Source organism: Alligator sinensis, unplaced genomic scaffold, assembly GCF_000455745.1.
Source record: "Alligator sinensis unplaced genomic scaffold, ASM45574v1 scaffold314_1, whole genome shotgun sequence".
Lineage (NCBI taxonomy): Eukaryota > Metazoa > Chordata > Crocodylia > Alligatoridae > Alligator > Alligator sinensis.
This window is the reverse complement of record NW_005842703.1, coordinates 721,427-732,937: the sequence shown is the minus strand read 5'-3', so window position 1 is coordinate 732,937 and position 11,511 is coordinate 721,427. Positions and strand designations below refer to the sequence as shown.

The 11,511-nt window shown below is 42.5% G+C and overlaps 1 protein-coding gene across 1 annotated transcript in view; it reads right to left on the bottom strand.

Moving 5' to 3' along the window:
- EHD4 (EH domain containing 4) overlaps positions 1-11,511 on the bottom strand; it is a gene marked incomplete at its 5' end in the record, with an annotated part of 58,398 nt that overhangs the window by 31,575 nt on the left and 15,312 nt on the right. Inside the window, 2 exons of the mRNA XM_006034075.3 lie at positions 3,044-3,141; positions 7,186-7,362. Coding sequence (XP_006034137.2) covers positions 3,044-3,141; positions 7,186-7,362 — 275 coding nt within the window. The remainder of the gene's footprint in view (positions 1-3,043; positions 3,142-7,185; positions 7,363-11,511) is intronic.

Genomic DNA, 11,511 nt, shown 5'->3' with positions numbered 1-11,511 from the left:
GTGACGGGAAGAAAGATCGATAGGTGATCAGTCTATCGATCGGCAGCCGCAAGTCAGATAACTTCAGAGGCACTCTGCAGCGTGCTCAAAGCTCTTCAACTTGGGCGGAAGTCGCGCGGAATTTTAAACGGCCAGCGAGCCAATTACTAGCCGCCACATGTGAATAATTTAGCACTGGCCAATAGCGGGGCACAAATTTGCATCCGAATAGCGGGAACTCTTTGCACCGTGCATTTCTGTGCTGCAAAGAAGAAATGCATCCTGCAAAGGAAACTGTAAATTGGCGGGAACTCTCTCCTGCACGCAGGCTCTCAATTGCAGCAGAACACTCTGCCGTGCAAAGGAGCTCGCATGTGGCCAGGAAATTCCATAGTGCCGAGGCACCAAAATCACTGGGTTGTGACAAAAACAACTATTTATTTTTATATATAAACCTATTTTATATTATATACACACCCACCCATTTAGGCCTAAACAAAACAATGTCTTTTTCCTTAGCATCATTCTCAAGAGCAGTTGAACTGTTTGTGCTGTACTTTTCCAAAACACTGCTTGGAAGCAGACAGCCAGCATGAAAAACAGTTAAAGTCTGGCAAAGTTACACATAATTGGACACATGCTATTTATATACATAACACATCATATTATCTTGATAAGCTGTCCATCTAGTTCTGCCCAAACTGAGAACATATGATTTACAGTCTACATTGGTTATACTTAGTAATGTGAACATTTCATGAACTGCCACCTCATCTCCTACTTTTCTAATGTTAGAGAGATGTATAACCTATGCACTGTTATACAGTGCAAAATAGATAGCTTATGAAAACTGGTACTGTAGTTTAAAACAAAAAAAGAAAAGAAAAACCTATAAGAACCTTAGCTAGTCAATACCTAGTGTAACTCTATGCTCCCTAAAGTCCACAAACAGTGGTAGCTCTGGCAGATCCATCACATTCAGTGAGAGTACCACAGTTGAAGAGCTAGCAAGATTCAGAGAAACTATCCTGAAACCACTTGTCACTCAAAAAGCAAGTGTTCTGCCAGGCATAACAGACTTCATCAAATTGCAGAGCATCAATCTCCTCCCCAAAAAGGTGATACTTGTAGCCATGCATGTCACCAGCCTGTACAGTACATCCCACACCACCAAGGCACAGATGCCTCCCTGAAATACATACAAGAACACAGACACTTAGATTTGCAACACGCTGCACAAATCATCCACTTCATCCTGACCCACAGTTTCACTTTCACAACCAACATTTCCTTCAAACCATGGGCACAGCTGTGGGCACAAAGTCCCTTGACAGGGCAGCACATGAAAGAAAACTGTGACATCAAATATGCCCTCTATTAGTGGTTACATAGAAGACTTTTCATCATTTGGACTCGCTGACTTCCTCCACAGGTTTTATTAACTATCACCCCATGATCAAATTTTCTTTGAAATATTGCTACACTAACATCAACTTTCTAGATACCACAATCCACATCTATGATTGCACCTTACAAACTACCTTATTCAAAAAAACCCTCATGGATCACCATACTGACATCCACAAAATCAGCAATCATTCGAAGCAAGCCACAAAAACTAATCTACAGTCAGCCCTCAGATATCACTGCATCTGCTCTGAGGAGAATATTTGCAATGCCCACTTTGCCAACCAGCAATCTGCCTTTATGCAAGGACATTCCAGTAGAGAAATAGACTATATCTTTGAAAGAGCCACTCAAATATCCCATAGTAACCTGCTACAGTACAAAAAGAAACCTCCCAGTGACTGCACATCTTTGGTGGTCACCTACCACCCCACACTTGAACTGATTGAGTCATCAAGCAGTTACAGCCTATATTTAACAAAGACCAGACCTTGAAAGAAATATTCCCAGCCTCTCCACTCCTGGCTTTCAAATAAACCCCTAACCTTGCCCAGCTTATCACCGGAAGCAAACTCCCTACTCTTCAACAGACATCAACTGAGATGCAGCTTGGTTAACATGATTACTTTCCTACAAGGAACCCCATCAGAATTCACGGATCCTATGCATGCCTTTCCCAAAACATGATATATCTGACCCAGTGCACCAAATACCCTCATTGTAACTATGCAGGTGAAATGAGACAAACTATGCACCACAATTACTTCTCACGGAAAAAAAAATACATAATGGAGAGGCACAAATACCAGTAGGAGCACATTTCTCACAGAACAACCAGACCCTTTCTGACATCACTATGCTTGTGTTTAAGGGAAATTTTTGAAATACCTTCCAAAGATGAGCCTAGGAACAAAAATTTATAAGCCAGCCAGGCACTAAGAACCAAGGATTGAACACAGATATCGACTTTATGGCATACCATAATCTACCTGATTCCTGAAAATCTTCTCTCACACAACAGGTGATAATGACCCTTTTCCTTTCTAAAAGGTCCAACAATCATGCTATCTTTTTTTTTCAATTAATTGTTTTTCTGCTACCCCTAGGAATTGCTGTCTCCTTCAATTTCACATCCCTTCAAACTGATTGATTAAAAAACAGTTGTGCCTGCTACTGCCTTCAGACCTGATGATAAATGTTTTTGCATTGTAAAGTTTCTCTAAGTCCATCCCAACCATGCAGTTGGTTCAATAAAAAATATCTACCACAAAATCATTGCCTCTAGTGTAACTACTATGATTTTATTTTTTTAACCTTTTCCTAATTTTATATCAATTAAGGAATTATGTTTGATACATTCTGAAAGACTCAATGCAATGCTTTTTTCCCCTTAAAAGAAAAAAAAAGGATTGTGCCATTAACCCATTGTAAAAGGACTGCTGATCCCAGTTCCTAAAACTAATCTCAAAACATGGATGACAATACATGTACAGTGTATATAACAGAGACTTACACAAGATACGCATCTCTCAGGTCCCAGTGGTATTGCACTGCTGGTAAGCCACTGGAATAAGTCCTCAAGAGAAATGAGTGAATTACCCACAAAAGCAAAATAACTAACTAGTGGCTTCATCTCCTTTTGACTGCCACAGCTCACCTCTGCTGATGCGTTGTTTCTCTCCCGAAAGAATGCCAGGACTGTCAATGATACTGATGCTCTTCAGAACCTCATTAGGTAACTGAGAGCACATAAACCTGCAGGGGAGGAAAAAGAGACACTTAGAACAGCTGTAGATTGTTTCTAGAGATCCCCCACACTTAAGGGCATGAGGCCTAAACAAAGGCCCCTTTAGATTGAGATGAACACTGGGGTTGCTAGTACTGTTGATGGCAAACATTAAAGAAAAAACCATGCAAGGTTTTATTAAATGATAATTGTGAGGTTCTTTTAACTTTTTGTTCTTATTTCTGGGCCCTTAAAATGTACAGTTAGCACATTCTCAGACTCTTCGCTGCAATCATATAGACTGGAAATTTCTATTTTTAAAACAAAAGTAGAGTTTTTTTTCAGTTCCTAAAAAATGCAAAATATCACAAGGCTAAACACTCCATCTGAATTAGAAATGACAAAAATAAGGTAACCACCTTAACCTGACAATAACTTAAGATAATTAAAAGTTAATCTCATATTTCCCAAAGAAAGAATATTCAGGAGTGTTAGGTATAGCAAATGCTCCAAATACTGAAGTAACATTTTCTATTTAAAGTTACATGCTGCTTCTGAAAATGAGACACTTAAAAAAAAAAAAATCTTTGGCTCCAAGAGACACTAGGAGGAATAGGACATACTGACCCTGAAGCAACAAACCAGCCAGTTTTTGATGAATTACACTATGTAGGTATCAATAAAAACAAATGCAACCCTAGGGCCTCAGATATAACCTAGTCAAAGCCATGTCTCGACTGAGAGCTTGCCATGCCTGGAAGCAGATCTCTTAAACATGCAACACTTACAACATACTACCTCCCCACTTCCTACGTGCTAATTAGCATGAGTCTTCAGTCTAAACACAAGACCAAGAAGCACAAAGGCTAACACACACCAGGTAAACAGCTTCCTTATTAGCAGTCCCACAGATACTGATATTTTTCTTAGTTATGTATTCTCACAACATCTCATCTCTCTGTAGAAAGTCTAGGATCTGTTTGAGACCAACCAGCACTTTCAGGATATATCTTATGAGACGACAATCTTTATTTCAGCAGAACAATGCTGCAATGTTCAAACTTCTCCTCAAGCCAAATGACGTAACACCAGCAACAGGTTATGCAGGAAAAACAAGAGCAAGAGTTAGCTATGGGGATAGCACTGCTGGATTACACAAGACATTAGTAAAGTACAGAAGAGAAACTGGGGAGGTGGGTGGGGCCAAGAGTAAGATGAGTATAGACTGAAGTTAGAAAGAGCTGGCTATAGTTTCTAAAATAGGCAACAGCCTAAAAACAAAGGGGAGCCCTGTTACAAAAGAAAAAAATATTAAAAAAAATAGTTCAGCCTCTTATTTCATACCACAATTTCAAGCTGTAAGCCCAACTACACCAAAATATTTATTTTAGACCCTATTTTTATGACAAGTTTAAAGCATATTTTGAACCTAAAATGCAAGTTCAGAGTTAAGTTTAAAAGAATACTGTCCTCTACGTACCTTTATGTCAAGGTGCACACATAATTTGCTTCAAAGAACAGAGTTACACAGTGGGTGCCTGAAAACAGAGCATTACTGTGCAGCAGATATCTATGTGAAAGCTTCTTCTCGATTAGTGCATACAGGATGGTTCATTATATACTGGCTCTGGACAGGCATCTGACTGGGGTCATCTGACCCCAGTGCTCTTTCCTGCCTAGGCAGGGGTCAGACTCAATGATCTGTTGAGGTCCTTTCTGATCCTAGCATCTATAAATCTATATCATGTTTTCTGTATTTTAAATTAACTGTAAAACTCAAACCACACATAAACATACATAGTGATACTATGAGTACTATAAAAGTAATCCTCTTTGTGGGAATGAAATCAACAAGAAATCTTGCAAATATTTGCCGGGAAAAAGGTTTTATAGCATTAAAAAATCAAAGGCAAATTAAGGCTGCACATGCCTCTTGGCTTTTATTCACTTGTGTCTGCAGTATAAGACAGCATGCAATCAAGGAATTAAAGGCTCTAACTTGAATGAAATATACATTTATTTCCCATGACCTTTTGCCATTTTGCAATATTTTCCCTTCTTGTGTGCTTTATCAGCAGCCAAGAGCATGCTAGCCTTTTTCACAGAGCAAATAAAAGGAGCAGCCCCTGAACCAATATGCTTAGAAATTCAGTTACAGACATGCCAACTATGAAGAGCAAGAAAAAGGAGGATAGAGTGAAAGGGAAAAAGATTATAAGAAGATCTTATGTTTAATTACATTCGCTATGCATGAACACCAATGGCAGCAGCATGCTTGTTTGCTAAATTCTCCTTTTGCCCAATTATGTTCAGGTGCAAAAATCATTTGATCAATGACAGTAGCCTGGTGGAAAGCAGGTTCTGAATTTAAAGGAAAAACAGACCCTGGAGCACTGGAGTTGGAAGATTATTCCAGTCTAATGGGAAAACAAAGGGGAAGGTTCTATGACAGAAACATTAAAAGTAATACAAGGGGATGCCAAGACTGTACTGCTGACAGTGACAAGTGAGAGAGGAAGGAAAGAAAAAAAGTAAAGAACTCAAATGAAGGCAAGGGGGAAGTTACTCAAGGCCTTGAAAGTGAAGCTAAGTTGAACCCGCTATAGTAGGAAAGGGGGAAAACCAGTGGAGCAATTCAGACATCTGCATGACATGGGAGGAGCACACCAGCAAGGAGTGTTTGCTATAGAAATGTAATTAAAGTATGACTGCAGGTCCCCAGAGAGCTGCTATCATCAATTTACATGAGCACATCTCATAGCAGACTAACAGTCAACCTAGGTCTGAGCAGCCACAGCCTTTTTTCCATGAGAAGCATGCTGTATAGAGCATGAGATAATGCTGTATGCTCTGCCCTGCTAGCACACAAGCCAGACTTTAGCAGCAGAACAGGAAACATTAGTGTTAAAAGGAAATCAATTTAACTTAACTTGTCTTGGAGGCACAAGCTTCCTCTTCAAGTAACCACTAAATGGAGCAAGGAAAAAAAGCATGCTACATCCCACAGTGCCTACTTAGTCAGTTCTACTGAAATTAAGTGATATTTTTAACTCAAGGGCTGAGGGATTTTACACAATGTGTATACCTTATGTATGTAATCCTCTGCTCCAAGTCACAAGTCTCATAATCAGTTAACGTCTGTGCACTTATGTAAAGACACAACCAACACCCTACAAAAAGAAACCCCAGTGGGTTGTTTTTACCTGTTCTACTAGTCAATGGTAATATGGCTTTTTTTCCATTAAGGTCCCTTTAGCAGGCCTTTTAATTTTCCCATCAGTCACTACTCTAAAGAGCTGTTGGGCCTCTGGTCAATCAGAACCACAGAAAAGTTGCTCTCATATAGCTCAGATATGGACACACCACACAACAGGCACTTGATGGGTACTAAGCAACTAGTACCATTCTCTTTACTAATGAGACACCTTTAACTGACAAGTTTCTCAGCACCTTTTGGCAAGTTTCTCAAATACACAATTCCTGAAACTGAATATATACCTTATTTTTGTTTGATCATCCTCACTACATTTATTGAATGATATGTCCCCTCTCAGTCAACAGCTGTAATGTTAAACTTCATTAAAAAAATGCACTGCAGTACATGGAACTGTGTTATTTAGTTATTAAAATACTAGCCAATTGCCCATCAAGAATGACGGGCGGGGGGTGGGAAGGGGGCTGGGATGGAGTGACGCCACCCAATGCCCCATGCTGCTGCTGTTCTGCCTCTTGCAGGGAGCGGGGTGGGGGAGCCAAGGCCAGTGCTGCTGCCACCCTCTGCCCAGTCCTCCGTGAGGCTTTGGAATCATGGTGGTGCTCCCCCACGCTTGGAGCACTCTGATTGGCTATTTCCATCAGCCAATCAGAGCGCAAATAAAGCATTACAGACAGACCGACCGACCGACTTAGGCTTTTATAATATTGTAATTCAGCAACTCTCAGTTACTGGTTACTGGATTTGGACATGCACCCTTTGCACTGTTAGCAACATAGCAGAAAAATAGCAGGCTTGAAAGTGCTGAGAAAACTGGATTAACTAAAAAACAAGAACCAAGCAAACAGCCTGCCCCTACCTGTTCAGAAAAGCATTTCCAAAGCGGCTGAGTTTGCGGAATGGCTTCTTCGGGTCCACCACCAGAGCATTTCCAGGAGTACTCCCTTCTGCATCTCCATACATCACAGCAACGAAAGAATCTGTGGTAGGCTCAGGACCAATCCTCATGCCTGGAAAGTCCTGCTCTAAAAGGTACCTAAGGAAGGGCGTTACAAAAAAGAAAAGAAAAAAGTGAACAAGTATTAAACCAAAACTGCTGCAATTCTTACAATTATTAAAAGAAATGAAATTCAAAATGGCACACAACCCTCCCCCCTCAGCACAACCAAAATGTAGATTCCTGCCTCCACGCCTCCTACATTTTGCTATTTCTTTTAGCTGGAAAACATTATATAAATCTAAATCTATAATTGTAACTTTTTGCAAAAGATAGACAGAGTCAGATGCAATCCCACTGGGACCAGATGAAGACAGCAAAAGTCAATCCTCCGCAGTAAAACCGTAACTGTAAACACTCCCTCTGCTGTAAAACCTGCCTGAGCAGTGAGGAGTTCTAACTTCTTCACACTTGGCTACAAAGTTGTCTGTTAATTTAAGGTGCTCTGCTGGGCACGACTGCAGCCAGCCAATATCGCAATGCTAACACTAGGACAGTGGCTCTCAAATGTTTTGGACTGCTTTGCCTTTCAAGTCTGTTATACTGTTGTGTATCCCTATGTTGACAAGTTATGGATAATGGAAAGGAACACTTTGGGTCATAACTCAGAGAAGTAGAGCTAGATGGGACCTCAAGAGGTCATCTTGTCCAAGCCACTGCCTGAGGTAGGACCAGATTGTGTTCCACCTGTTAGATATGAAGGTGGACTTTGATGCCTAAATGAAATCCTATTTCACCTTGCTCAAGTCCTGGAAAAACTAAGTAGGTGTTCCCCTCCTCCTCATTGCTTTTTTGTGATCAAGTCAGAAGAGTAAGATGACAGTGTGCTATAGAAATAGACCCATTAATGGATTTTCAGGGAGTTGAGCAGGGTGGAACAGAATTGCACTTAGGCATATAAATCCATGCATATGCCAAATTGGTAGAATAAGATCTGGCACTTTATGTCACTATAGTCACTTCAACAACATAAAAGATGTTACAGAATTACTATTAATTTGTCTTTTTCTTCTTTTTGTCCCATTTATATTTCTCTTTTACTGTTTAATGGTTTCCCTTTCCTTCATCTCATTCATCCTTTACAAGTTTGCCAACTACCCCTGAGAGAGGCATACTCCAGTTCAAGAAACACTGCTATAGAAGATCTCGTTTAGCAGGTGTGCTTTTATAGAGGGAAAGCTTTTTAAATTAGTGAGCAAGCATAGTAAGAAAAGCAACCATGTGAAAACAGTCACCTTGCTGAATAAATCAGGCCTTTTAGGTGAATTCAGTCATATTTTCTGATTTACTAAAATCTACTCCTGTTGGCATTTGCAAAACCAACATAGATAGCTATATGGAGAGGAGAGAAACAAATCTTATTCTGACCTGCATATCAAACATAATGAACGTAAATTTCATAGTTAATGAACTCCTGACCTAAGGTACAGCCCAGATGAAGACAATTTTCTTCCTAATCCAGCATTGCACAACTACATAGCATCATTTGATGGGTTTTCCACAACCCTCTGAATCACCAGGGTTAGAGTTCTGCCAGAGGCAGAAGATCTTAGTTGAAATAACCTTCCACACTGGCAAGTTAACCTTTACATGCCTCTGCTTCCAAGAAGACAAAGGCCCCAGACACATGTAAGCAAGTTCAATAGGTCTTAATCCTATGTTCAAAGTACGTGTTTATAGACTTTCCTGAATAGGTTTGTATTTAGGGATCCCTGTGGCTATTGAGCTTACCAAATAAGATGTGCTCCTGCAACATCCCATCATGACATTACCCCTTCTCTAGATAAAGGACATAACTACAGTTAGTTCTGTCTCACTTGAAGGTGACTATGATCTAGCTCCATACTCATAACAGCACTGCCTTAGAAATTACCACATTGCTGAGCTGAGAACTGAGAAGTCTTATCAATTTCATTGCATTGTGATATAGTGACTACACTTAGAAAAAGTGAAGAGATTCTGATAGTTCCAAGATTCTCTCTCAAAGAGATCCACTCTGGTCCACAGAATTGATCATCTTGGAACTTTTTTGATCATCTTGATTTTCATCATCTTGGAATTTTTAAAAAGATACTCATAGCTATGAATCAGCATTTTCAGACTCCCATCAACACAATGTGGTTCCCGTTTTCAAAAAAAGGAAGAAGGAGGACCCAGGAAACTATAGGCCAGTTAGTCTTACCTCGATCCTGGGTAAGCTTTTTGAGAGAATTCTCCTGGCACATATCCACGAGGGGCCAGCAAGGGAGGTTATGCTTAGGGGCAACCAATATGGGTTCATTCGAGGCAGGTCCTGTCAGAACAACCTGGTGGCCTTCTGTGACCAGGTCACAAAATCCTTAGACGCAGGGGTAGAAGTGGACGTAGTCTTTCTGGACTTCAGAAAGGCCTTCGACACAGTCTCTTACCCCATTCTCATTAAAAAACTAGGGGACTCTGGTGTTGACACCTACACAGTCAAATGGGGCACTAACTGGCTGGAGGGCCGCACCCAGAGGGTGGTGGTGGATGGGTCATTTTCTGCCTAGATGGATGTGGGCAGTGGGGTCCCCCAGGGCTCGGTCCTTGGACCCGCACTGTTCAACATCTTCATCAGCGACTTGGACGAGGGGGTAAAAAGCACCCTGTTCAAATTTGCTGACGACACTAAGATGTGGGGGGATGTGGGCACGTTAGAAGGGAGGAAGAGGCTGCAATCAGACCTAGACAGGTGACAGGGGTGGGCGGATGAGAAGAGGATGGGTTTCAACACTGGCCAGTGCAAGTACTGCACCTGGGGAGGAAGAACTAGCAGCATACCTACAGGCTGTGGAACTCCCTTCTCGTCAGTGCAGAGGCAGAAAAGGATCTTGGAGTCATTATTGATGCCAAAATGAACATGGGCTGGCAGTATGGGGACGCGGTCAGGAAGGCCAACAACACCTTGTCATGCATCCACAGATGTATCTCGAGCAGGTCCAAGGAGGTGATCCTCCCCCTCTATGCGGCACTGGTCAGGCCGCAGTTGGAGTACTGTGTCCAGTTCTGGGCGCTGCACTTCAGGAGGGATGTGGACAACATGGAGAGGTCCAGAGGAAGGCCACTCACATGATCAGGGGCCAGCAGGGCAGGCCCTACGAGGAGGGGCTACGAGGCTACGGGCTACCTGAACCTGTTCAGCCTCCACAAGAGAAGGCTGAGGGGGGGGATCTAGTGGCTGTTTACAAACTAGTCAAAGGGTACCAGCAGGTATTGGGGCAGTCCCTGTTCCCCCGAGCACTACCAGGAGTGACTAGAAATAACGGTCACAAGCTGGCAGAGGGTAGATTCAGACTAGACATCAGGAGGAGCTAATTCACTGTCAGGGTGGCTAGGATCTGAACCAGCTTCTAAGAGAAGTGGTGCTGGCTCCTACCCTGGAGGTCTTTAAGAGGAGGTTAGATGAGCACCTTGCTGGGGTTGTTTGACCCCAGTACTTTTTCCTGCCATGGCAGGGGGTCAGACTTGATGATCTGCTCAGGTCCCTTCCGACCCTACCAACTATGAAACACAAGACCATAACACAGAAAGCCTTGATACACACTACATGAAGTTCACATAGTGGCACCAACAAATTAAACTTTCAGCACTAGAAATCATATATTTCACTGTGGTAGAAGTCTACCAACATGGATCCAATTGTTGGATCACAGAAGTGTACCAATACATTGGTCTGATATTGGAATGGAACCGATATAAAGGAAATTTTGTCTATTGGAAATCGGCCCAATGCAGCTGATAATTTGTCTGATAAATGTTCATGCATGCACGCAGCTGCAGCACATAGGCAGTGAGGAGCACAGCCGGGAGTGTGGAGAGCTGCATGCAGCTGGTTAGTCTGGTGTGGTGGAAGGGGAGGGGGAGGACCATGGTGGGAGGGGCAGATCAAGGCCCCTGAGGAGAGGGAGAGTGTAGGGTTGGAGTTGGGGCTGGGGCAGGAGCTGCCCAGCCGGAGCTTGTCAGAGGTAGTGGGGTGTGGCTTGTCTGGTGCTCATCTGGTGGCTCCTGCTGCTGTTCCCACTGCTCATCCAGGAGGGTGCGGGGAGGGAAGAGAAGGCGTGTGCCCCCGGATCTGTGCGGGGCAGGCTGGGGCGGGCTCTTCCCAGCTGGGCAGATTTGGGGGCACATGTCCCTCCCTCCCCTAATCTCTCCCAGACAAGCGGCGGGAGC